A 27335-nucleotide genomic window follows, 5' to 3' on the forward strand; every position below is an offset into this window, starting at 1 on the left:
GCAGACCGTCCTCCCTTAAATGCCTTTCTGTGGCGGCCTTTCAAATTCGGCCGCTTGGTGGCTTCAGGACAACGTTCACCAGCCGCCATGCAACCGCAGCAACCCCCCCCCCCCCCCCCCCAACGCATGCTCATGGATCGCTCAGCGGCCGCCTGCTGCTGCATCAGCATTTAATTCTCTCCCTCTGTTTTTTAAGGAACCTTCGCTTGGCCCTTCCGGGTTTCCCCCTGTGCTGCGGCGCCGAAATGTTACCCTGAGCCTTCTGACAACCCCCCCCCCCCCCCCCCAACTTTCATTTCCAAAAACAGGTCCATCAGAATATACAGCTACTCAGAGAGGGAGTTCATCATTAATAAAGTTCTTCGGTCAGCTTGGAGGTGGGGCCACTTTGACGTAACCGTCCCCCCTCCTGTTCTTGTTTAAAAACGTTTAAAAAAAAAAAAAAAAAGTGCTCTTCCATGTAGGTTGGTAAAGACACCTCCCTCATATGTTGTTCCTTACTTCCCAGGTACGCTAAAGGCACATGATGTGACTGCAATGGTCATGTACTCAGAACCATACAGTCTCTATGGATCCACATTCCCGTGGCCCCGACTTTATGGTTCTATGTTCCCGAGGCCCCGCCTTTATGGATCACCATTCCCGAGGCCCCGCCTTTATGGATCACCATTCCCGAGGCCCCGCCTTTATGGATCACCATTCCCGAGGCCCCGCCTTTATGGATCACCATTCCCGAGGCCTCTCCTTTTCAGATCCACATTCTGGAGCCCCTGCCTTTATGGATCCAAATTCCTAAGGTCCTGCCAGTACGGATCCACATTCCCAGTGCCTCGCCTTTACGGATCCACATTCCCAGTGCCTCGCCTTTACGGATCCACATTCCCAGTGCCTCGCCTTTACGGATCCACATTCCCAGTGCCTCGCCTTTACCGATCCACATTCCCAGTGCCTCGCCTTTACCGATCCACATTCCCAAGGCCCCTTACCTTACGGATCCACATTCCTGCAGCCGACTTCTCTGGCTCTTCCTCTCCCAGCAGCCTTCCAGTTGTCCTGTCAAGTGTAACCCGGCTCTTCCTGGAGCAATTAGGCCGCCCCCGGCTCTGCTTTGTAATGAGGCTTCTTGCATTTCTGAATCTGTAACCCTTTAGTCTTCCCTAATGGGACATCATTATTGTGAGGGAAACAATGTAAATGTAAATGAACACGCTCATTAGCAAGGCGCGCTGAGCGCCGTTAGCGGCGACGTTAGCGTTAGCGCCGTAACGCCCTGCTTCCTATTCCTTTGGTGATCTCTTAAGGTTCTTTTTTAAATTAATATAATTCATGATTAGGATTCTCTATTCCGCATGCTTTGATTCCACACGCTCTGCATGATACAACGTTGACTCCCATTCAAGCATGTCACCGCTTACCTTCCCAGGATGCACCTGTGCAGCGTTCCAGGCCCCTGTCCCCGGCGAGCCAGCATTCCGTGCGAAGGGTCAATCTGGAGTGCCGGATGCAGGACCTGGAGGAACTGCTAAGGTTGAAGGTGGGAGTGACTGGCCTACCTGTCTGTCTCTCTATCTGTCTGTCTGTCTGTCTGCCTGCCTGTCTGTCTGTCTCTGTCTGCCTGTCTGTCTCTCTGTCTGTCTGTCTCTGTCTGCCTGTCTCTCTCTGTCTTCCTGTCTGTTTCTCTATCTGTCTGCCTGCCTGTCTGTCTTTCTGTCTGTCTGCCTGCCTGCCTGTCTCTATCTGTCTGCCTGTCTCTCTGTCTGCCTGTCTGTCTCTCTGTGATTGTGTGCCTGTGTGTGTTACCCCCCCCCCATCTTCAGGCAGTGGGAACAACGGAGTTGAACTTCCAGCAGCAACCCCCCCCCCCACAAACCCAGCCACTCTGACACCCCCTCTCAGACGTGGTCCCTGATTTTTGCTCTTCCACATTTGACTTTTATTTTCACTATGATCCTGTAATGGTCTTGACTCAGCAGCGCTGCCAGTTAGTTTGTGAATTTATCGTTCGGTGGCTCTGGTGTCTTTCTGCTCCCCCAGCTGCTGCATCCTCACCTCAGCCCAGTGTGTTAATTTATAGATGCTGTCACGGCTGGGTGTGTCCCCTCCAGTTTGCCCGTGTTTCCCTTTAAGGAGGCTCCCTTTCTAATGTGCGAGGACTGCGTCGGTTTTTTCCTCTTCGCTCCCACCAAGGCAGAAACACCAGAAACGCAGGGGCCGGACCTGTGGGCCCCTCTGGGTCTCTGGATACGGTGGGTCAGCTTCGTTAGGCGAGTGGCGCCAGCAAGCCGGGGAACCTGAAAGGTCAGCGGTGCAGTGAAGTGCGTAACGCGCTGTCACGCTGCCGGGGGGCGGCAGGGGGTGCAGCGATCGCTCGGCCTTTCATTAGCGGGGGGTCTGTTTGCAGCCGCTGCGGGTGCCCGCGGTAAATCCATACCCGTCACAGCGCTGGCCAGCGGCTCCACTCTCTGTCCTTGTTAATAATAACAGGTTGTGTGTGGGGGCCCCCGTTTTCCCCCCCCCCCCCCGGCAGGGCCCTGTGTCTGGGCAGTGCTAAATAAACCCCCCCCCAGCTCGGCCTGGCTGCTAGAGCAGATACCGGGGTCGTATTTAGCGACCCCCCCCCCCCCCTTCAACCCCCCCATTAAGATCAGCTGGGCAGTGGACCACCGGGGGGGGGCGGCCTGTCAGGAAAATCCATAAGCTCGCCCCAGGACCTACATCGTTTAGATAATACATGTGGAAAAAAATAAACAGCTTTTTAATATATTGACCAACAAAGCGAACAGGCCCTGGGCCCCCCCAGCCAGTAGAGCGAGCCGCTGTGGGGATGGGGTGGGTCACCTGGGGGGAGGGTGGGGGGGTTGCTGTGCTCTCCCCCTGTGGGCAGGGCATGTAAATACCTGCTGTAATTACGTCCCCGGTGTCAGGCGGGCTCCAGGACGGGCCTGTCAGAGCCTCGCTCTGGCATCAGGCGGGGTGGGGGGGGCATCTCCGGGGCTTGCTCCACGAACCTTGTTCTTGTTATTTTTCCTTGTGTTGTCAGACTTGTCTTTTAACGTCTCCTTGTGGCATAAAGCTTGTTAGGGCTGGATGGGGCACCATCTTTGTCACATGTATCAAACAGACTATATCACTGATATTTATAATGCATGATATGACATTAAATGACAGTATTAATCTGAATGTGACTTTTAATTACTAAGTAGTGTATTTATTGGGTGATGATATTTGATAAACATTGACAGTGGTGACTGATTTCGGTAATACTTGCCCGGTTAAAGTGGATTCTGCTAGTTACCGGTTAGTATCAGTAGTCAGGAGGGCTGTTGTCTGGTGTAGATGCATAGGCATGCAGGTGACATGTATGTGCACCCCCTACCCCCCCCCCCCCCCCCAAGACGGAGGAGAACGAGGAGCTGCGCAGAGCGCACGGCAAACGGCAGCAGCGCCTCCGTCTGGTGAAGGAGCGGCTGCGGGAGGCGGAGGAGGGATCCCAGGGCTGGTAGGTGGTGACCCACGCCATGTCTGTGACACCATCCTTCTCCCAGGAGGAAGCAGATTGTTTATGGCTATTTGGGGGCGCTGTGGAGCTCAGTGTGATAGAGACCCGTGTACTTGTCCGGAAGGTCATGGGCTCACAGTCAACTGTCATCAAATCACCACTATTCACTTAACCCCAAAACTCTCCCCAAAGCTTACTCTTACCTATACTGCTCGTGAACAAACTGGACAGCAGACTAGGTCCAGAGCGGGTCGTGGATTCAGCCTGGGACTGGTGGCTCCTTGTACCCTGACTGGCGTTAGTGTCATGCCCTCCCAGCCCTCTCCGCTGAGGATCCGGCTCCTGCAGGCCCGCTCACACCGCGCGCAGCCTCGTCAGCACTTGTCAGGAGTGTTCGGTAGCAGCTCTGTGAAACTCACCTGTCATTTATGATTATCTCACCCTGAAAGGGCCCAGAAGCAGCTCCTTTAGAAGGAGTTTTTAATCAGGTGGGGGAGGTTGCGGGGTGGGGGGGACGAGTAAATAAAATTAGCCAACATTAAAATATCCTCGCTCTGATCAAAGTTGCTCTAATAAACAGATTTTACACTCCTGCTCTGAATAGCAAAGGGGAAAGCTGCACGATATCTCCCCCCCCCCCGAACCCCACACCTTCTTGACGGATTTGTTTTCAGTATTCGCTCCATCACATCGCAGGTACCACAGCTAATTCTCCATCTGTCTGTCTGTGTTCAGTTTTTTATATTATACTGAAGATGGTGGTGATGGTTTTTTGTGGGGAGTGCTTCCTCCTGTCATTCTGTGTGGGTGGGTATAAGTTGGCCCTAATGCCCCCCCCCCCAGGTCCCCGAGGAGGACCCAGCGGCCTGACCCGCGGAAGCTCCGTCAGGAGGACACCGATGCTGTATGGAAGGAGTTGGCCTTCTTCCGGCACCAAAACCAGTATCTCCTGAACGAGAAGTAAGCTTGGTTTCTCGACCTCGCCTTGTGGACGCCTCCCCACCCCCACCCCTGATAAACTCAGTGGTCATCCTGTAGAAGTACCGCACTCTTTCCCCCGTCCCTCATAACGTTCTCATTACCCCCCCCCCCCCGCCCCCCCCCCACGTTTAACAGTTACTCTTTAAGATAAAAAAGAAGAGATGAACGGCATTCTGTCTGCTGGACTGTTCTCGGTGTGCTGAAGATCAGATGCTTCTTCTGTCGTCTTTCACGCCGGTTGTCTTCCTCCTGTTAGGAAGTCGCGAGGATCGCTGGTGTCATCCGATAATGCGCGGATGTAAATAATGCATGTCTCTACATCAGTGCATAAAAGCGCATGCTAAACAGACAGTGGCGAAATGCGCCGTCCCTGTCGCTCGCAGTAATGTGGGTTGCGTAACGCGCTGAGGAGGGAGGGGTGTTAATTACCATTTGCCATGTCCGCTGTAGGTGTCACTCGGCTATGTTATCCCGAAAGGCCGCGGGGGTTGCAGTTGGGTTAATGTGGCGGGGGCTGGCCCTGTTTGATCTGCCCGGCCCGTACGGGATTCCCTCTCCCTGTCCCGCTAATCCCACCTGAGCTCATTACGGCCTGGCCTCGCCTCGCCTCTTCTCCCGGAGCTGGCGCTGTCCGAGCTAATTACGGCTGGCAGGCACGCTGCGGGCTCGCGGCCACGCTGCCCACACCCGCGGAAGCCACAGGGGAGCCCCCCCCTCCTCACGTCCGTCGGGGTTGCCGGTGATCCCTGGCCACGGCCAGGCGGTAAGCGAGCTCCGACTGGTGCCCTTTTGATTTCGGCAGGCCCCGCCTCTCGTCTGGCAGGCGGGGCAGTGGCACGCGAGACGTAATTAGTCTCCTCTTCCTTATCAAGCTGTTCCGAGGCCGGCAAAGTAAATTATTGTTGATGGCCGACAATTACGGCCTAGTCGACGTGGTAATGGGATGCGGGGGTCCAGGGTGGACAGGCGGTGGCGGCAGTGGTCCATCCCGCCGACCGCATTAAGATGGACAGCCGTCTGAAGGTCGCATGCCGCGGCGCCGCGCTCCGTCATTAGCGGTTAATCACCTCCTGCCGGAACGCGGTAGCAGGCAGTGGCGCTGTCTGGCGGTAATTTCTCCGCGTAAAATATTCTCTCCAGTCGATTCACGGCTGCGTGCTGTGTCCACGTTTAACCGCAGCTCTTAAATTATGTCCCCGGTATTTTTCCTAAAATCGTGAAACGCATGCTAACTTTGTCATTTTGTGTTGTTCCTGTCATAACTGGTCTAATTTTATTTTATTGTCACCTCCATTATTATCCGCTAATTGCTATCATGCTAATTGACTTAATTGGGTGATTAAGAGCTTCCAATTTGCGGAATATCTTCCAGTCGCCTGCTGCGTACTCGTTTAAGCGTTAAAAAAAATATATATTTCAGGACGATGAGAAATTTGAGTTTATCTCAAGCAGGTGTTTACCAGCCAGGGCTGATAAGGGCCCCCCTGACGAGGCAGTGAAGTTGGGGATTAATTAGTTAAATAGTTTTAAGTAAATAGAAATAGACCCGAAATTGGCATCTTTAAGTTTGAAATTTCATCCTTGCCACTTAGCAAAAAAAAAAATGAATATTGATTCGGCTTGAGACCATTTGGCTGTGACGATTACCCATCATCCTCTTTGGGCGGGCATCCACGCTTGTTAATTGTCATTAAAAACCTTTTTGAGTGGTAGGAGCCGGAGTTATTTCGACCTTTTGATCGGAATAAACAAGTCTCTTGTACTGGACCCTGTGTGCAGTGACATCAAAGGCTGAGGGAATCGTCCGTCACGAGGAAAAGCCCATAATGTGATTCGAGAAGCAAATCCCCTGCTGCAAGTGACCATAACAGGCGCGGCAACCTCAGACTTTGACTTTAATGAAGTTTAATAAAGTTTACACTTTTGCAGTCGTTATTTTCCGTTTCATCTCGATTTGGTAAAAATATTTGAAGTAATGAGGGTCTTTTACCCTCAGTCGAGGGCTCAAGACATGACGGGGGCGATTTACTGATGTCTCAAAAATAACACCGCGCCCCTCCATTAATTATTTGATGAGATCTTAGGAATAATTAATTTTGCGTATTTTTTTTTTTAGCTCTGCGTTTAACGATTTCTCAAGTTTCGCTCCAACTTCCTCTGAACATCTGCAGGGAGGTAACTGTGAACTAAAGATGAGTTTAAAAAAAAAAAAAAAGGTAGAAAATCTCCGTGGTGAGAGACACTATCTGTGACCTCTGCCCTCCTCGACTGTGACGTTTAGTAGTAAATCCGGCCCGCTCCACCGGCGACGTTTGTGACGGTAAACTATCCGCTTCGGCTGTTTCAGAACACAACTTTAATGCATGTTTATAAGTCATGGGAGTTTCAAAAGCGGTGTTTTCCGAATAATATGTCGGGTGCCGTATGGGAATCGTCAGAATTCTGGGGGATGTTTTTGGTTGTTTTTCTCTTTCTGGTAGTTTCTCTGTGATAAATATCCCAGCAGCTCATGGCCGGCTCCCCTCAGAGCTCAGGTAACGCCGGGTAGATGTTGTGCATGAACGTACGTGACGTCCTGAGTAATTAGATTCGGCATCCCCATCTTTCCTGTGGCGTGACCCTCCCCCCCCCCCCCCCGGTGTGGGCAGGAGGGGACCCTGACTGCTGTGTGTAATCCATTTATTTATGTGTTTCTGAAAATATTCAACCAGAAGGAGGCCCGGGGAGAGGAGGAACTATCCGGAAAGCCCAGACGGGCAGCTGATAGACATCTGTTATTCAAATTGAGCTGTTCGCTCAAGGAATCACAGGCCTGTGAAATGGTGAGGTGGGGAGGGGGCTGCACCATCGCTGAAGCAATTATATGGGGGCGGGGTAAATAGCTCGTGGTCTGGGTTTAAATTGGGGAGGCATCTGGTCCGCAGAGGCCGGGTCGCAGCTGTGTCATAGGCACTGGCCTTCGGCGGCCATCTTGGGCCCTGTAGCGCAGACGTCCACGCCAGGCCTGTCATTCTGGAAAATGCAGCTCTGTTCTGGGAGACCCCTGCACCCTCGAGGTCGGCCGAAGGACGGGGGATACCTCGTACCCCCCCCCCAACCGCATGAGACGGACTTTCCAGGACAGGAGGGTGTCGGTCTGCGTGCGGTGTTTTTGCACAGGGAAGTAGGGACCCTCGGGGAGGGTGAAGTGATGAGCAGGTGCTGGAAGAAGATGCCGGCCAGCAGGAGGCGCCATCAGCATATGGAGGAGTGAGGCCTTTCACCCTTATGGCGGATAGTATTTTTAACCACTTTGAGGTGTTTAAGTGTGATTCGTGGCAGCTGTAGACGCCGGCTGAGAAGGCTTGACACGTGAAAATTGCAGAAACCCTGTGAACATGCTGCCAAATTATTACATTAATCCTTTTTTTCTTTAACATCGATACGCTCTTTAAAGTGACAGTGTTCGCACAGGTGAAGCGCATTCTTGTGATGAGGCTTCCGGTCGATCTCGAGTCCCGCATACGGGCAGGGATTTGTGCCCATGTCCAGAAGGTCACAGGTTCGAATCCCGTGGCCAGCTGAGTAATCGTATCGTTCCCCTGAGCATGACCTTCAACTGCAACTGCTCCAGCAGCTGACCCCAAGCTCTCCTCACCTTTGTCGTTTTGGACGCTGTGCCCTTACCTCACTCAGCACCCACTGACCCTTTCCCTAACTCAGGGCCGAGTTGGAGGAGACACTGGACCTGCTCCGGGTGCAGTCGGCCGCGGACCGGACCTCCCTGCAGGAGCTGCGCCTCCGTCTGCACCAGGCGCACCAAGGTGAGCCCTGCGGACGACCAGCTGCTTAGCGTAGGGTCCGTCACATCCCCAGAGGCACGGCCAGGATGTCCCATCTAAGCGTTCCCAGAAACCGGGGACCCTATGGGGAGTTTAGCCGACATTCTCCCTCTGTTTCCCTTTGTCCATCCCCGTTTGCATTGAGTGATCAGTGAGCTTTTCTGGAATCTGCTCCTGCTTCCACGTGACCACTGGGGCTTTGGGCGACTGATGAACATTAGCGGCCCAGCTAATGACAGACCGGAGGTTAGCGTCTTTTGAAGCCTGGTCACATGACGTCTGTAGTGGTGCTGTGATGCCAAGCAAGGGAGACTCAGAAAGGGCTCTGACCCGGGCGGGGGGTAGGGGACTTAAGGCCTTAATGGACACATGCTAATTAATGTGTCAAAATCCAGGTCTGCCTGTGTGTGTGTGTGTGTGTGTGTGTGTGTTGGAGGGCTGTTGTAATCTGGGTCCTCGATTTTAAGCATTCAAAGCACGGAACTGAGCTCACGAGCTGCCCTCCTCTCGGCCGATTGGACGTGGCAAGTCCAGAAGACAAAAGACAGGGCTAATTTAACGTAACAAACTCCTCAGTCGGTGAGCTGGCAGTGGAAGGTCTGCCTGCTCTGGGCCCCCCCCCCCCCCCTCACCGTCAAAGGTCACCTGACCTGGGAAGCTGGAACATTAATATTTCACTTTTAAAGCTCATTCAACAAATTGGTACCTGCATCCTGCATGAAGATCTGCCGCGATACCCCCCCACCCCCCACGTTTTTTTTTTTTTTTTTTACATGGGTCGAAATATTTCGGCAGATATTTAAAGATTTTTTTAACCCTTTGAGGACCCTGCCGGGAGCATGCTGCACTCTGAAGCTACTCTCGCCGTAGGGCTTAATTTCACTGCATGTGGGTCGGCAGTATTTCCTGTGTTTATTTATCGTCCTTGGGCGCCTGAGAGTGAACCGGCGAAGACTCCTTAAAGCCGTATAAAATCATCCTCTCGCTTTCGCACCTTGCTGTTATGTTACGCTGGCGTTCCCCCTTTAAGAGAGGCCCAGTATACAATGGGCAGGTTGCCAGTTGTTTGTACTGGACCGATGTGAACTACCCCTGTACTGGAGTTGAGTGTCAGTGGTGTAAGTCTGCCTGTTGGCCTGAATTGCTTTGTAAGTAAAATCAAGACGGTGCTTATTCGTGATATAGGTTTGTGGTCAGCTGACACCAAAGTGGAACTGTGCCTTATTTGATACATTGGAATGCTTTGGTTTTCACGTATCCCATCATGCTCTTGGTGACAGCAAAGCTTGACACCCGAGCGCTCAGGCAGCTACACTCGTATTTATCTGGGGTGCCTCATCCTTACTCGAGGTCCCGACGGAAGTGTGGCTATTCTGATGAGGATGGGATTTGAACCAGCAACCTTCCGATCATGGGCTCAGAAACTTGACTTGCTGAGCTACAACGCACCCCCCTCCGAAGGAGACTCTCCTCCCCCGATTGGGGGGGGGGGGGGGGGGTTGGCGTAAGCCTCCATCAGATTCCCCTGCCTGCACTCAACAGGATGTCACAGATGTGCCGACGTCAAAGATGCAGGACGCGAGCCTCAGAATGGAGATTTGCTGTTTGGCTGGAGGTGTTACGGCCGTAGAACATAAGACTGAGCTGCTTACATGCGCTTCGGCTGATGGAAGCTTCCAGAACACTCATCGGAACAGAATCATTAGGCAGTTTTCTATACATCTACCTTTATTGCGGTTAAATGTTAAAGACCGACTTCTTTTACAAATGTCAGTTGACAATTAAATTGCATTAGCCCCCCCCCCAGCCTACATGGGAAGCCCCCCCCCCCCCCCCCCCGGCAAGACATGAAAAGAACCGGCCAATTAGCGCTAATTGAGCGGGAGCTGATTTTGCCGTTCCTGGGGTGACACGCTGCCTTTCTGTCGCAGATGCCCCGAGTCACAATAAAGCCTTTGTTCCCTGACAGAGGGGGACGGACAGGTCACTGGGTTCGAGGACGACAGTGCCAGCGCCCACTCGGGGAACTCGGCAGAGAGAGAGGTGGAACACTCGTTAAAAAAGGTACGAAATGGAGGGAATGAAAACAGAGGGATCGTCTGTCTGTCTCTCTGTCTCTGTCGTCCATCTGTGTTTCTATTTATCTATATATGCTTGTTCACTTCTATCTGTGACCGTCTGTCGGTCACTTAAGTGATTTCTAGATCAACTAATTGCCTAAATAAACTGCTGCAGTCCTGTACTCAGTGTGCAATTTTAGAAGATGGATAATTAACAATAATTGAGTTTTTCTGCTTTTCATATATAAAACTTGAGGAGGTTTTAAACAGTATTTAAGTGAGTCGTCTGATGTGACGTCTTTGTCACCAACGCCATGTGTGTGTGGAACGCGGACCGGCATCGTGGGGAAAGGTTACCGCTAATCTATTCTTGGAAAGAGGGGCATAATTGAAATAATTCCCAGCCTCGCCGGTACATAGGCGTCACACTTTTTAAAAAAATGTTTATCATCATCATTGTGGCTCATCGGCGGTGCTCGCGGAGAGCAGTAATTTTGTTTGAAAGGTGACATGCATGCAGGATGAGTAGTGAATTAGGGGGGTGTTCACACGACGGGTAGGTCCCGCGTTCACCATCTCCCACAAAGGCACAAAGCCACGCTCTTTGTTTATGGAAATGACTGGCAAAGGGGGGGGGGGGTCTCCACGAGGGTGTCAGGACAAATTGGCCCTGAGATTCAGGTCGTCGGGAATGTGCAGGCTTTTTCCCAGAAGCCTCTGTGCCATGGCTCATGGAGGAGGACATCTGGCCAGCGAATCGCCTGTCTATCCTGAGCCCGCAGTTCCCTGTCACGCCTCTAGGTGGAGCAGCTGGAGAGGAAGCTGGAGACACTGGAGAGGGAGGCGGCGCGGCTGGGCGAGGCCAACCAGGAGCTGGTGGAGGCCAAGCGGGGGCTGGAGGAGGCCAACTGGGAGCTGGAGGAGGCCAAGCGGGGGCTGGAGGAGGCCAACCGGTCTCTGCAGGAGTCTGTGGCCCGTGCGCAGATGCAGGGTGTGGCGCGGCTGGAAGCAGCCCAGGCTCACAGCCTCGCCGAGCGGCAGCTTCTGGGGGCCCGTGTCCGCCAGCTGGAAGAGGAAGTGAGCGCCTCCCGCAGGCGACAGGGACAGGCGCGGCGCGAGCGAGGCCGGGCGCGGCAGCAGCTGCTGGGGCTCCGGCGGGAGCTGGGCGTCCTGAGGGTGGCGCTGGCCCGCCGGGGGAGGGCGGGGGCAGCCTGGCCCCGGGGGGGCCCTGTACCCCTGGCCCCCACGGAGGGGGAGAGCAAGGATGGCTGGGAAGACACGAACGCAGACAGGTTACCCCTTCGCTGGGTTCTGGGGTGGGCATATGCAAAGTGTAACCAAGTGGCTGAGTGAATTGAATTACCTACTGTCTGTTTTGTATTCGAGATGGGTAGGGGGGTCAGGGGGGGGCGGGCGGGGTGATGTCAGATCTCCTGAAATACCCTGGGATGTCTTGCTCGCAGCTTATTGACTTGAATTTGCATGCAGATTTGCATGTGCAATTTTGCATGCGGAATTAGCCGCTCGTCCTGCAGCGACGCCGCCTGCACGCCGGCCCGCATCCACAGCCCGGCAGCGCTGTTTCATTCACGCGCCGCTCTGCGTCTTCGCGGCCCCCGCGTAATCTAGCCAGATAGACGTCGGAATGACCCCCGCTCAGCTCCGTAACAGATGTCTACAAGCCGTTTAACGTCCTTTAAATCAAGACCCATCTCCTGTAATTATTTCCATGCTCGCCTTATGCAAAGCTATTCAGCTAACATTTATGGGACGCTGTTTAAAGTCTTCTGGGCTCCCACACTTACTTCAGAGTGAAGCACACAGTTACAGGTCTGTCCTGACCTTTTCATATGTAATACATATAATCCAATCAGGGCCATCTCAGGCTGTTAGGGGCCCGACTCAGGACCCTCACAAACCATCAGGGCTCTACATAGGGACCTACCCAGACTATTAAGGGCCCACATTGGGATCCACCCAGGCTGTTGGGGGCCCACATTGGGACCCGCCCAAACTATTAAGGACCCACATTGGGACCCACCCAGACTATTAAGGGCCCACATTGGGACCCACCCAGACTATTAAGGGCCCACGTTGGGACTCGTCCAGGCTGACAGGGGCCCACATTGGGACCCACCCAGACTATTAAGGGCCCACGCTGGGACCCACCCAGACTATTAAGGGCCCACGCTGGGACCCACCCAGACTATTAAGGGCCCACATTGGGACTTGCCCAGGCTGTCAGGGGCCCACATTGGGACCCACCCAGACTATTAAGGGCCCACGCTGGGACCCACCCAGACTATTAAGGGCCCACGCTGGGACCTGCCCAGACTGTCAGGGGCCCACTTTGGGACCCACCCAGACTATTAAGGGCCCACGCTGGGACCCACCCAGACTATTAAGGGCCCACTTTGGGACCCACCCAGACTATTAAGGGCCCACGCTGGGACCCGCCCAGGCTGTCAGGGGCCCACTTTGGGACCCACCCAGACTATTAAGGGCCCACGCTGGGACCCCGCCCAGACTGTCAGGGGCCCACATTGGGACCCACCCAGACTATTAAGGGCCCACGCTGGGACCCGCCCAGACTGTCAGGGGCCCACATTGGGACCCACCCAGACTATTAAGGGCCCACGCTGGGACCCGCCCAGACTGTCAGGGGCCCACATTGGGACCCACCCAGACTATTAAGGGCCCACGCTGGGACCCGCCCAGACTGTCAGGGGCCCACATTGGGACCCACCCAGACTATTAAGGGCCCACGCTGGGACCCGCCCAGACTGTCAGGGGCCCGTATTGGGACCCATTCAAACTGTCAGAGGCCGCGTTCAAATATTCCAGGCTGTCAGGGTCCTCAGATCAGTGGTTAATAAAGCTTCCCCACACAAAGGCCATAGATGTCAGCGGTTCAGTGTGAGTACGGGCCGCGGGCCGTCCGTCACGGTAGCGGGTCTGTACGGCACCGCCCGGGGTCCAGTCAGCATCATTAGCCGATTTTACTTGTCATGTGTCTCTCTCAACCTCCCATCGTTGATGGGGGGGGGGGGGGGGGGGGCTTATCTTAAAAATCACATGCTGCTTCTCTCTTTAAAAGCCCCCACCCGAGGATTTGTGCTGTTGCAGACAGATTTGGGGGGGGGGGGCAATGGAGGACTTTTAAAGTTATATCTACCACATTCTGCAAGGGCAGTGCAGTGATATTAGCTCATGTGGCTAATATTTTCATTGGACTTGTATAATTCCGATGCTTAACACACACTTGTACAAATGACATGGGAAGCCAGACTCCGCCTTGTCAGTTTGCGTCTCTGACCGTCAACCCACCTGCAGGCAAAGCAGCGTAAGTACAGTGATACCGGCGGCAGTCATCTCCTGACCCCCTCTGTCCCCTCGGCAGTGACACGGAGGAGAAGTACTCAGATAGCCTGGACAACACCCAGCCCCCCACGCGGCAGAGGAAGGTCAGTGATGGGATGGTAATTCCGCTGCCGTAAAACCTTCGCAGAGTGGGAGCCGCGTGCGGGCGTTCCGGGTGAGCAGCCGCGCTAAGTGCTAAGTGCAACTTTGACGTCGGAATAGTTAACAGCTGCAGGCAGGAAAGTGGTAATGGCTTAAGCAGCTGGGATCCCGCCGCCTTGCAGGGAGCACATTTCTGAAGGGCGTCTTCCTCGATACGACCCGCACATGTTTCGAAGTGCCCTTGACTGCCTCCGAGCTGTAAAATGACTCTCGGCTTCAGCGATTACTGCTCTGACAGGAAGTGGCTGGTGTACGGCAGGATGTAGGATGTGTGTTTCGGAGGAGTCGGAGCGTGTCGGTTTGATTACGCCTTTGTTTCTTAATTATTATGAAAACCTCAGATCAGACTAATCAGTGATCTAGTCAGCCCCCCCCCCCCTCAGCACGGTGTATCCCATTTTGTACTGTGTGGCTTCCACAGCACCCCAGCTACACCTACTCCACCACCGAGGATCCCGACAGGAACCGGACCAGCAAGCGGGCAGGTGAGGCTCCGCCTTCGTCAACCGGGAAAGACCCGCCCTCTCGAATTTCCTGCATAACCAGCCTCTGTGGTGTGGATAGCGATTTCACGTCCAAAACTCTGTTGAATCATTAGAAAAACAGAAACCAGGCCTAGATGGGTGTATTGTCTAAGCTGTGGCTGTGATGTCGGCAGTAGCCTGCTCTTTAAAAGTTGTTCATTAGGCATGATGGCAATAAAAATAACGCACGTGTGAGCAGGGTTTTCTCCACCGCAGCCTTCTTGACAGCGTGGATGAAGTATTGATTAAGCGCGCGATCAGGCGGACAGGCTCCTGGTTAATAATGCAGTCGTTCCGGCAGTGATCAAAACGCAAAGCTGCCGTCTGTCCACTTCAGGAGGGGAACCACCCCAGCGGAAGAGCAGGAGGGCCCGGGGGCAGCCGGGATCATCCGGGCCGGCACTCCGGCGTCGCGTCCTTTCGCTGCAGCAGCAGGTCGCCACCCTGCTGGCCGGGCGGAGAGCAGCGCAGATGTCCGCGCGGGAGCTGAGGGAGGCCAACGAGAAGATGACGTCGCAGCTGCAGTCGCTCACGCAGAGGGTGCAGGTCGGCAAGCAGGCAGTGCAGGTAGCTAAGGGGGTCTCTATATGGGGTTTATTCTTTATATTTTTCTTTGTGGCTCTTGCAACACTTCAGCTCTCTTGCCCTTATCAGACTTAATAAGGCTGCGGCTGACAGCCCTGCCCTTGTTGGGGGGGGGGGCTGCCACGGACTCTGTCTCTGCACCAGCACCCCTCTGGCACTCCAATTACACACAGTCACAGCCTAAGTTACTCATGCTCCCGCCTACACTTTCACTGTCATGCAGGGAGGGGGGTCGTTCATCTTTACCTTCATTCACCACCGGGGGGCGCCCTAAGTTTTTATTTATTTATTTTTTCTCCCCTCAGAACAACCCTCTATAAGTATTTATGGAAGACGAAGTTGTAAAAGGCTTCAAGTAACAGTCCCCTCATCTGAGATGCAGAGATTTTTGCCTGAGTTTGTAGTGTCTGAGCTCACGGTGATTGTGTTATAGTGGCACGCCGACAGGAGACTCACATGGGTCCCTGGGGAGTCCATGGGGCACTGCCCCCCACCATCTCTTGGGGGAAAAAAAAAACAAGTACAGATTAAATGATCCTTTATTTGCCATTTGCAAAGGTAACTTAAGATACACAACCTTCTAATCTTTCCACTTTTAGACCTAGAGCAAAACTTAGGGTCTGAGCTCTGGGTCTTGCCATTTATCAGCCACCTCTGGAGCATTTTGGGGGGGGAGGGGTTAGGGTCTTTCTGGGTCCCTGCAGTCCCTTCACACGACCTCAAATTCGAGGCCTGGATCATGAGCTGCTCGCGCTCCCATGTGTGGGGTAGCTGTTTGTACAGCTGATTGATGGATGTCTGCTCTTCTGTTTGACTAATGACATAATTTCACTAAAGACCACCCTTTGTGGTTTCTGCCGGGTCCTTCATGTTATAATTTTGGCGGTGCGGCCACATAAAAGCACGGCTGGCTTTCGTCGCCCCGACTGTGCCAGCCCCCGTCATCAGCGCAGTGGTCCCCGCCGGCGTCGCCCAGAACAAAAGGGACCTTGTTCGGCGGGCGAGTTCAGCAGTGTGCGCAAACAGGTGCCAGGCCTTAAGTGCCTGATTAAAAGTGTCTGAAAGTGCGTGCAGTTCCATAAATTGCTGGCAGCCCGTCTTTGAACGTGACCCTCTAATGACACCGAGCGCCTTTTCTTCTCGCCGTCTCCGAGCCGCAGAAATTAGGCTTTGTTCGTCCTTATTTGATTATTTGACAGGCTCGCTGAAGGGCACCAAATTAAAGGATGGGACCATCGGGAAATTAGCGGCGATTAACAGGCACTTCGGCAAGCCGCGCGAGGCCCCGGGGACTGCAGCGGCTGCGGAACGGGGACCGGGGCGTCTGCGGTGGCCCCGCCCCCAGCTCCGAGATGCCTCATGAATATTAATCGAGTCAGGTGGAAGGGGTATTCTTGGGCCTATGAGTGCCTCAGACCCAGCCATGCCAGTTTGGGCTCCGCTGAAGTCCGCGGAGATCTCCAGACACGGATCTGTACACCGTCCGGGTTTGGAGGAGTTGAGGGAACGGTGGGGGAGCGGCGCCACCGTTAAAGATGAGTTTGGCAGCGGCGGTGAGAAAAACGATCTTTGAAATCAATAAAGAAAGCTGCACAGACTCGGGAAAGGCAGGGTGCCCGCATTGTCGCAGCGACTCGTCTGAAGCTCACTTTTCAGCTCGTCTTCTCATCCAGAGTGTCTCACCCTGAGCACGGGGTGCTTGTCACTGGAACGGTCGTGACTTCAATACAGCGTTTTCCATACTTATTTTTTTTCTAGGTAATAAGGCCACAAAACGTCAACTCTCACGTGAGGCAGGAGGGGTTAAAATGATCCTCGTGCTCTGGCCTCCCCTGCAAGTGGGACAGAGTGGTTTTTATATTCCCCAAAAACACGTGACAGTGAATCTTGAGCAGGAAGTCATGTGATTCTGTAATTCTCCCGTTCAGCCCGTAACCTTCAATCTGGCAATCGCTGTCTTTTCATCACAGTAAGTAATACATTTAAAAAACTGTTCAAGATCAAACCCAGGTCACAGTCACACCGAGCTGCCATTTACTTGTAGATGAGGGGATGAGTCTTCAGCCCAAAGACAATCTTTTCCCTCTGGACAGAAGTTGACCGCTGACCTGGCAGCCCTAGAGAAGCAGAAGGCATCCTTGGAGCAGGCGCTGCAGCAGTCAAGGCAGCTACAGGCCCCCAGCCTGCAGCCCCCTGGCCCTGTGGAGAAGACCCTGGAGGCGGAAGTGAAGCAGCTTCAGACGAGGCTCAAGGTCAGCGAGCAGCACAGGGCCAGCAGGGGGTCCGGCCGCCCGCCCGCCCCGCAGAATCACGCCATAAACGCTCACAGCCACTAACGCAGCTAAAAGGAAGTAATGCCTGTTATTTGCCACCGGGGCTCCTTCCGACGTGCCAGTTAGCATGTGACGCGTGAAAGCGTGTCGCTTAGCGAGGGGGCGTAATTGCGGCACGGTCGACCGGAGACGCCGGCCGCCTGCCCACCCACCGGCGAGTCACCTTGGCTGACACATCAGGCGCTAACACGCTTGCTAAGCAGCCACTCGCTGACGGGGTATCATCAGCGACGAGTGCTGTCAGGGCGCCCTGAAGGTCGTGGGTTCGCATCCCTCTGTGCGGCATCCCTTGTTCTTAGTGCGGTGCATGATGTGTAGGACGCCTAGCGAGACGTAGACCTTCACCACCGCTTGCCTACAAGCTGTGACTTAATGCAGTTACAATGTTGTTATTAGACGCCTTTATCCAAAGCAGCGTACAGTTGAAAACAGGGTGAGAGAATTTATGGAGGAATTGAGAGTTCGGGGCCCCATCATTCTGCCGACCCTGGGATTTGACCCAATGACCTTCCGATCCTAGGCACGGCACCCTAACACACTGAGCCACACACTGAGCCACACACTGCTCTGGCCTCATTCTTGTGACGGCTGTGCTCCAGCTGTCTTGGGAATGAGGTCCTGCGGACTATAGGTTCGATTCCCAACGCAGCTGCTGCTGGTTGGGGAGTGACTGAAGGCCTGGAGAGGGTGGTGCATTTTGGTTTGAATAATTTGTGCAGAATTACTAAGTTGTTACTCTCTTTTTCCCGTGCTTGAGCGACGGCCCTCTTAAAACAAGGATCCTTGTCGCCCTGCACCAGAGGGGCGTGAGCTCTCGCCTCCTGCCAACGTGTGCGGCCTATAAAACTGCTGGTTTCCTCTCAGGATGTTCTGTCTGCCCCAGAGCGCTTCCTCCATTGCAAACCATTTCCAGCAGATGAAATTAATGTGAGACACACGGCCCAGCAAAACTGCTTGCGGTGAAACAGTTTGTTTCTCTAAAGTAGAACCGTATGTGAGGCCCCGGATGGTTCTGCGATGGTGTCCTGCACTAGCAAGGGCCCCGCTGCCTGTGTATAGCCGACCCGCATGATCGCATGCTTAGTCTAACATTTTTATTCCCGAATGGTCACAGGTTCCAGGCTCCTGGTTCTTGGTGTGGAGTGGTTGCCTTCCTAGTTAATGTGATTCCAGCTCTTTCTGAGTTCTGGACTCCATCACCGTGTCTGAAAGCCTCCCCATGATTTTCAGAGGCTGCTGTGTGTGCGTTTGCGCGTGTGTGTGTGTTTGCTTGTGTTTGCGTGTGTGTGTGTGTGTGTGTGTGGTCGACGTATACCTTACCAAAATTTTTTATTTTTTTTTTTACTTTAATGGAGACAAGGTTTCCTGGTCTGCACGAGGGAAAATTAAATTTTCTAAAAATCTGAGTGCAATCAAAAATCTAAAAATGCCAAAAGTCTCGTATTTTGTTTGGTTACTTATGGTTACGGTTAGGGCTGGGTAGGGGGTTAAGGTCATCATTGTTGGGATTAGGGTTTTACTCATGGAAATGAATGGACAGTCCCCACAAAGATATAATTACAAACCTTTGTTTGTGTGTGTGCTCGTATGTGCGTGTGTCTGTCTGTCTGTCTGTGTGTGTACTTGTGTCTGTCTGTGTTCGTGTGTGTGTATGCCTATGTGTGTGTGTGTATGTGTGTGTCTGTCTGTCTGTCTGTCTGTGTGTGTGTGTGTGTGTACTTGTGTCTGTCTGTGTGTGTACTTGTGTCTGTCTGTGTTTGTGTGTGTGTATATGCCTATGTGTGTGTGGTGTGTGTGTGTGTGTGTGTGTGTATGTGTGTGTACTTGTGTCTGTCTGTGTTCGTGTGTGTGTATATGCCGATGTGTGTGTGTGTGTGTGTGTGTGTGTGTGTGTGTGTACTTGTGTCTGTCTGTGTTCGTGAGTGTGTGTGTGGTGTGTGTGTTCGTGTGTGTGTACTTGTGTCTGTCTGTGTTCGTGAGTGTGTGTGTTCGTGTGTGTGTATATGCCGATGTGTGTGTGTGTGTGTACTTGTGTCTGTCTGTGTTCGTGTGTGTGTGTGTGTGTGTGTGTGTGTGTGTGTGTGTGTGTGTGTGTGTGTGTGTGTGTGTGTGTGTGTGTGCGCGCGCTCCAAAAAGCAGCCTGCTTCCAGTTCCTAATCTCCACTTTTTTTCCCCTCTTAATTACTCTTCAGAGCTCGTGTTCCGAAGTGGCCAAGCTCAGCTCAGCCAATCGGGCACTGAGGGCGGAGCTTCAGGAGAAGGATGAGCGAACGAAGGAGCTCCAAGAGAAGTATGAGGCGCCTCCCCCTGTCGCACAAGCGCGCTCGCGGGTCACACACCGGTCAGTCACACAACCACGGCATGGAACACCCCCGCATGCATGCACACTCACGTCGCCATCCACGTCTCCCCCCCCCGCCCGCCTCACTCGTGTTTTTGGCCACGTAGCCGTGGAGATGGTGCAGTTTGTCGAGACCGTAGAGTTCAGGGGAAGATCAAGGAGGAAATTATTGATTGGTTTCTGGTCTTTGCTGCAGGAAGTTCGTCAGGAGGGAGGGCATGTGGCCGGACCCCAGCGAGCGTGCAGCTTAGCCCTGCCCCCCTGCAGCTCTGTGCGTCTCCGTCTAGAACTTGTTTTTTTAACGCTGTTTTATTCAGCACCGAGGCATAGCGGGCTGTGACTAACCGTCGGTCTCACCTCATCACGTCCCGCCATTCACCGCCAACCATAACACGGCCCACCCACCCCTTCCCCTGCGTCTCGCCCGCTGCTCTTTCTGTCTGCCGAAAGGGACCGGCAACGTGCCGTCATTCAGGGCGCGCGTCTGCTGACGGACTGCAGATGTGATCGCAGCGCCTGCCTCGACGTGGTCAAGGCATGCAGTTGAGGCACCATCGCAGCACGGTCCCGATGCAATCGAGGCATGGTCGAGGCGCGGTTTCAATGCGGTCGTAGCGCGGTCTTAATGCAGTCGAGGCAGGGTCGCAGTGCGATTCTCAATGCGGTTCAGGTATAATTGCAGTATGGTCGAGGCTCACTCAGGGCCATTTTTTATGTGTCGCCGTCAGTGCTGATTCTTAGCTGCTGAACGGTATATTTTTATACAAGTAAAAAAAAATGTCTGTACAAAAAAATATATAAATATATATATATATATATATATATATATATATAAAATAAAAAATACACAGAATGGAGAGCACGCTCCTTTAAAATGAATTTCAAAGCACACCAGGGTAGCTCCAGCGATATCCCAAGCCCAGACCGTGCCTTATTTATGAAGAAGGCCCTTTGATCCCCTGTCAGTTGTCTGTCAGTGGCATGCATGTTTAAATCTTCTTTGTTTCCGTGTGATGGCTAACAAGGTTAGCCGCGGAGCCCGCTTCCCGCTTTTCGTCGTGAGCGTGTGCGGGATGCCGATTCAGGGCCGGGCTCGAAAACAAACACACGCTTGATGCAGGTTCGTTTGGAACACAGATCTAAAACGAAACGAAAAAAAAAATGGCTGCATTGTTACTGCTCTTTTGTGGAATTTGTTGCCATCTGAATTTTTTTTTTTTTCTCTGAGGTTGTGTGCATTAGCGGTCCAGCACAGGGGTACCTGGACTCGACTGCAGATCTAGAACCTGCGGAGTTTCAGCTTCCTAATAATGATAATATCCGCCGGGCCCCTGTCAACCTAGGTCATGTGACACCCATAGGGTGGATTTCTGTCCATTTCAAATTCTTCTGTGCACGTCGGTACTGGGAGTCTTTCCAGAGTTTAAAATAAAAAAACAGCCATGAAATCAGTCAATTTTCCCCCTTTAAAAAAAACATGCAAACTGCCCTTGTCATTTAATATTCCCCAATATTTTTCATTGCAGGAGCGCGGGAATGCTAACGACGACCGCGGCGGTGTATGTAAAGTGCCCCTCGGCACATGCTAAACACGTGCCACTCTGTGCGGCGAGATCGAATTTCCTCCTTATGATAATTTCACTCCGGCACTCGGGAATTATCTCTTGAGCTTGAGAAAATCTTCCACTCCTCTGTCTTTTCCGCGGCTGGGGGGTTCGGAGACGGCACACTGAGCCTGTCGTCGAGGTTAAATTAAATCCCAGAACGGTCGCATTCGGCATGCGGTAATACAGCTGACACATGTTGGGTCTTACCTCCGACGGTCCCGTTCGAACAGGACTGTGTAGGGCTTTACGTTTCAGTCTCACCCCTGGTGCCTAATTGGTCGAGTCCATAGTTAATTATGTGTTATTCTTACGAGTGCTTTTTTTCCACAAGTAGGGGTTGGAGGTAAATCTTCCCCCCCCCCCCCCCGCCCCTTCCCAAGAAGTTGTGATTTCTTCCTTAGACCAGTGTTTCTCAACCTGGTCCTTGGGGGCCACTTGACAGTCCACATTTTTGCTCCCTCCCAGCTCTTGTGGCTCTGAGGGAGCAAAAATGTGGATTGTCTAGAGGTCCACCAAGACCGGGTTGGGAAACTCTGCTTTAAGAGTATGAGTACAGGGAGTTGATCAGGACGCTGCTATATTTTTAAGGGTTAACAATGGCCGTAATGTGACCAGTGACACCTCCCCCCCGTCAGGATTTTACACCTAGAGCGAGACGTCAGCATGAAGAAACAGCTGGTGGAGGACCTGAGGACCAGGATGAAGATCCTGCAGGATAGCGAGAGGAGTCGCAAGGAGATCGTGGAGGACCTGGAGAGGAGAGTATGTCAGGACTGTGCCCCCTTTGGGCTAATATTGGGGGGGGCAGACAGCTCTTGTCGGTTCACCAGGCTGAGATTTGGGGAGTGGGTCTGAACTCGAGAAGATGATTCTGAAAAACACGGGCAGGTCGCTCCTCTAGGTATATGGGCTATGCAGTAAACATGCTGCTTGTTCATCTTTAATGACATTTGCACTGGAATGCGTCACTGAGCGGGTTTATATTATGGTGACAGGATGGGGCGTGGGGTGGGGCGATTAGCAATTCGCACTGCTAATTAACTGCTGGACTCGGCGTGAGAACCTGACCCATCAGCCCGAGTGCCCGACGTGAAACCATCAGGGGGGGGGGGTCTCATTTAGTGTATAAAGTTCAGCCCACACCGATAATCCTGTTAAATGGGCTTATTTTGAAATTCTACGCAATCGTTTTTTTTTTGTGAGTCTATATTGACAGTACCTCTCCCACCCGTCCCTATCTCCTCCATCCTTTGCCCCACCTCTTCCCACGGTGTGTACGACAAGGTGAAGACGCAATCCGATGAGGCCACCAACAGGAAGGCGTTCGTTGACTCCCTGAAGCGGCGGCTCAGCGTGGCCACCAAAGAAAAGAGCGAGTATGAACTGTCCAATCAGAAGCTCCGCGCAGACCTGGACAGGAAGGTATGTGTGTGGGCGGCGCGCTCAAATGAGAGATGAGCCCGTCTATGTCTGGCATGATGACAGTGTGGCGCGGGGGTTTAGGAGCGACGGGCGGAGGCCCTGCAGGCGCAGCTGGCGGAGCGCGAGCGGGCCCTGGCCGAGCTGGAGGAGGCGGCAGGGAGCCACATGCGTGGGCTGGCCAAGCAGAGCACCGAGGCCCTGGAGGGGCTGCAGAGGGAGCTGGGCCTGGCCCATGCGCAGCTGGAGCAGCTCTGCATCTTCGTCAAGGTGGGCCCATTAGCCGCACGTAGCATAGCATGGCGTAGTGACGCATAGCGTGGTGTAGTGTAGGGTAACATAGCATTTCCCCAATAACCACCAAGGTCCACCATGAACACGCACTATGGTGTTTCAAAGTGCAGATACTTCAGAGCCTGCTGATTGGAGCGCATTAAACCCCTCGTGTATGGATGGGGCAGGGTGGCGGTGGTGGAAGGGCGGTTAACTAAGCAAATGTTATGGGGCGTATCCCAGAACGTTCACCGGCAAAGTGTAATGAGGGCCGCCGGTGGGTTGGCTCACTTCCTGCTTGGTTTTGGTGATGATCCTAGTCTGAGGGCAAAGGTCACAGTAAGAAACATTTACTTCTTTTCATTTTCTATTTTTCATCTCCAGGTTGTCCCCATACTCACCCTCCAAAGTTCAGGCACAGAAATCCCATTGCAGAAAACCCCAGCCTTAATAAACCCACCCCCCACACCACCCCCCATACCACCCTAATTCTGAAAAGGCCGGGCTGACTCTTTCTGATCCGACCGTACCAAGTAAATTACAGGGACGGCTGCACCGATTAGCGTCGTTGCCGAGGGATACCGGGACCCCGATGTCTCCCGATGGTCCGGCCCAAGGTCGTCTTTCCTTCAGAGTTATACCGAATGATACGGAGGATTATTGCGTCGATCAATAACGGCAAAATGAAGCAGGGGGGAGTTTGCTTTATTGACTTTCTCACGTGCAGTGGCAGCGTTAACATTTAATTGTCCTTTTGTATGTAGAGCGGACGCTTATTGTACTGCGGCCGGTCCGAGTGCGAGCGCTGGGCCCCACGCCTTCCCGCTCGCATGGGCACCATTTTAAAGGCTCCTCTTGGCTTAATTATTTATAATGTTGTGGAGAGACGGTGCAGACGTGAGCCGTACAAACACAAATAACATTTTTTTTCCCCCTTCCCAAAAGGCGTCTCTTACGTGTAATTCTGCATCGGTTCAGCGGAGGTTTAAAACTTTGGACGCTTAATTTGCAGAGCAAAACTTCAGGTTTCATCCGGGAGGAGAGGCGGGTGGGCGGGGGGGGGGGGGTTAGTGAAACTAATAGTGCCCCCCCAGGTGAAAAGGAACATTTCGAAACACTACTGAGTCTATATAAAGCTGCCCTACAGCATAATGACCGTAACTTTCATCAGTATATGGGTGCTGTGTGTTGCTTTGTATGTGTATTCTTATATACTGTCTATATGCAATCTATATACATATTTAGATAATCTTCTGCATGATGACCGTGACGCCACTTGTTATATTGAGCTTATGCGTTTGCTTGTACACTGTACACATAATGCATGTTCTGAGTCTTTTTGAATATTTGATGTATTAATTTTGTGTTTTGATATTGTTTTGCCGTTTACCAGACGCTGGCAAGTGAAATCCAGAAGGATGTCCAGGACGTGAAGTCTCAGCTGCGCGATGCGAGGAGGAGGAGGAGGAGGAGGAGGAAGGGTCTGAGCGGGAGCAGACCGGCGCTGATCCGAGCGCGCTCCATCGCCGCCAACATCCTCAACGTGTCCGGCGCAGACCTGGAGGACATCTTGGACACGGACGAGGTGGGTGTGTGGGCGGCACGACCGCCGCCTGTCTATCGGAGACACGGGTGACTGTGTAACGTGATCTTGTAGCCGAGAAGTGCAGGTTCTGATATGATACGGCCATGTTGGTGAAGGAGACTCTTTTACACAAAGCTGAAGTGACCCTTAGTGATGTCAGTGATCTTCCTGTCATAAGGGACTCGGATGACCTGCATCCCCTGGTACACAGCAGAAACTGGGGAACAGTGTAGCTCTCTGTTCAAAGCATGTTGGGAAGCGTGGTCCTCCAGTGCTTGTTCCATTCTTAGCTGGAGAACAGGAGTGAAACAGCAAGGCAGGCTGGGCCTGGCAGTCCGGTAGCCGCTCTTCGGCGGGTCCAAGCTCTTTGTCGCATTGGTCATCTTGCGGTCGGTGTTTCGCAGGAGGACAGTGACGAAGTCAGAAGGGACATGAAGAGAGAGCAGGACTGGCTAGAACACGTCACTAAGATCCTTCAGCATCAGGTCAGGCCCCCGCCGTCTTTCCAGTGCGGGGGGGTGGGGGGGTTCATGGCCGGCCTCCTGGCCCTTCCATCGCCTCGCAAGTTCGCGAAATGGATCTCAGCGCAACAGCTGCTGCGTTTTATTAGACGCATGAGGAAATGAAGATGGAGTGAGCTAATGTTCGGTCAGGGTGAGCCGAGGCTGTTGTGACTGGATACCTCTGTGTGTGTAAGCACACATGAGGATATGCTGCCGTGTTGGAGACCAGCCACAGACGGAAGCTCGTCTGGGGTTTGGGGGGGTTTGGGGGGGTTGGGGGGGGGGCTCAGGTTTCTGTTAACAGTGACCTTTCCCACAATGCAGTGCTGTGCAACCATGCACCAAATGGCAAGAGGTCACACATTTCCAGTGGGGGGGTCATGGATAGCTATACCTCTGTGCTTTTCCAGGCAGGTGGGAGGTGGTGAACCTCTGGCTGATTACCAGGTTGTGGGGGGCAGTTTAGGACACCCCCCTCCCCCACACGTCTCGGTAGCTGAAGGGGGTGGGTGTCCACCTGTGTATGGAGGCGTCTTTGACAGGCAACGAGCTCCACCTGGCCACAAGGCGGTCTGAAATCTGCAGTAAGAGCAGGGAATACAGCCTCCACGGTGCTGGGGATTTTGGAGGAGGGGGGTTAGTCCCAGCCCGGGATGTGCCAGAGGCGACGCGCGCCCCCCGGTGACCTTTCCCCTTGCTGCCCCCCGCCTCCAGTCAATCTCTGTTTTCCTGTCGGGCGGACAGGTCCCGTGCGGCGGCCCGCAGAGGCTCTCGGCAGCTTGTTAGCTGCAGCCAGCCATCGATCGGCCGGCCTGTCGATGCCGGGGAATGAGGGAGCGTCCTCCGAGGGCCCCGCCGACGGATTCCTATCGACGTCCGGCCGGCGGGAGGCCAGGAGGGCTGCTCGCCACATGACAGGCCGGGGGCCGGCGCCCATCTCCCCCCCCCCCCCTTAATAAACATGCCGTCTGCAGGGACAAGGACCACTTCTGTGTGTGATTAAGGCTGGTTTATTGGCAGGTGTGGGCTTGTTTCTGGGGGGTTTTTTCTGCATGGAGTCGGGGATGGAGGGTTGGGGGGGGGGGAGGGGGGGGGTAGCCAGGATTCACTGTCACATTCGGTTCCCCCCCTTTGCGTCGACGGCTTGCAGACGAAGAAGATTAACGGCTCGGGATCGTCCCGGTGATTTATTGCTCTCATTTAGTGATATCAAACGTCCGTGGGGTGGGGGGGGGGGGATCTCTCACCTCGTAGATGGGTATCAGCCCACTGTCCGCTGGTCGGATGCCTCCCCTGGTGGTCTGGACCACTGCTTTACCCGTCATGTGGTGACGATGTATTTCCAGTTCAGGAATGTGGCCCTTTCTGTCACGTGATGTTGGCTTCTAAACACCAGCCTGGCTCAGGATCGGCACTCTCACCACCTTCCAGTTCACCTTCCTTCCCAGCTCCCTTCTGCTCTCCTGTTCCTGTCCACCCTTAATGGTCTCTGCCAGAGTGGAGGGGAGGGAGTAGCACTGTCAATACCGAGCCAATCAGTCGAGCCACGGGCCGGGCGGCTCGTTTACAGACTCCTGCCTGCTCAGCGTGTCTGAGCGGGATGGGGCTGCCGTTTGGGTCCTGTTCGGGGTCCGCCGATACCCCGCCTGTTCCTGATCATTCTTCTCTTGCTCATCCTCCCAGGCTCCTTAAGTAACATCCAGCATCCCCTCGTCCCACATCAGTGCTAAAACCTGCATGATAAACTGCCTTAATTGAAGCAGTACTCTGTTTGCCCACCCCCAAGATGGACCTTGAACCTTTTAAGTGAATTTAGCAGGTGGTCCTTATTGTAAGCACGCTGTGGCATTTTTGGCCAGGCACCCACCTGGACAGCCATACTGTGTCATCATTGGTCCTGAGCCCTCTGACGGGTCCTTCCAGCCTCGGTGTCACGCCCTGACCCGCCGCAGTGTGCCGGGCCTGTGACTCGTGGTGCTAATTCCCCAGCAGTGCTACTTTAATTGCCTGGGATTATTTGCAGGATCCTGATTATCAGCCAGGGGTGTGTTTAGTCGTCGTTATGAAATCCGCGTGGGCGTCGTCTCCCTCCCCATTGTTCTCTGGCTTTTCGGGGGACTCGCTCTGCTCACGGCAGCATCTGCACAGTGATCGACTCTGCTTCCCGTGCCACTGAAGCTGCTCGATCAAGAATGTGCATCCGTAGATCTTCGAGGGAGACCTCTCCTCTGATCGTACCCCCTTGCTTGCTTTCTCTTGTACCGTGGGCCCGGATTCGGAGA

The 27335-nt window shown here is 53.6% G+C and overlaps 1 protein-coding gene across 3 annotated transcripts in view; it reads left to right on the forward strand.

The window, feature by feature from the left end:
• cntln (centlein, centrosomal protein) overlaps positions 1-27335 on the forward strand; it is a 47319-nt gene that overhangs the window by 17307 nt on the left and 2677 nt on the right. For 2 of the 3 annotated variants that reach the window (XM_048999891.1, XM_048999890.1), the window contains exons 11-26: positions 1424-1534; positions 3396-3499; positions 4343-4459; positions 8183-8283; positions 10271-10365; positions 11163-11653; positions 13762-13825; positions 14305-14368; positions 14745-14974; positions 17086-17244; positions 19518-19615; positions 21909-22035; positions 22558-22695; positions 22777-22962; positions 24359-24550; positions 24955-25035. In XM_048999891.1, the coding sequence (XP_048855848.1) occupies positions 1424-1534; positions 3396-3499; positions 4343-4459; positions 8183-8283; positions 10271-10365; positions 11163-11653; positions 13762-13825; positions 14305-14368; positions 14745-14974; positions 17086-17244; positions 19518-19615; positions 21909-22035; positions 22558-22695; positions 22777-22962; positions 24359-24550; positions 24955-25035 (2358 nt within the window). The remainder of the gene's footprint in view (positions 1-1423; positions 1535-3395; positions 3500-4342; positions 4460-8182; positions 8284-10270; positions 10366-11162; positions 11654-13761; positions 13826-14304; positions 14369-14744; positions 14975-17085; positions 17245-19517; positions 19616-21908; positions 22036-22557; positions 22696-22776; positions 22963-24358; positions 24551-24954; positions 25036-27335) is intronic. The other variant, XM_048999892.1, reaches the window with a different exon arrangement.

Source organism: Brienomyrus brachyistius, unplaced genomic scaffold (assembly GCF_023856365.1).
Source record: "Brienomyrus brachyistius isolate T26 unplaced genomic scaffold, BBRACH_0.4 scaffold47, whole genome shotgun sequence".
NCBI classification, from domain to species: domain Eukaryota; kingdom Metazoa; phylum Chordata; class Actinopteri; order Osteoglossiformes; family Mormyridae; genus Brienomyrus; species Brienomyrus brachyistius.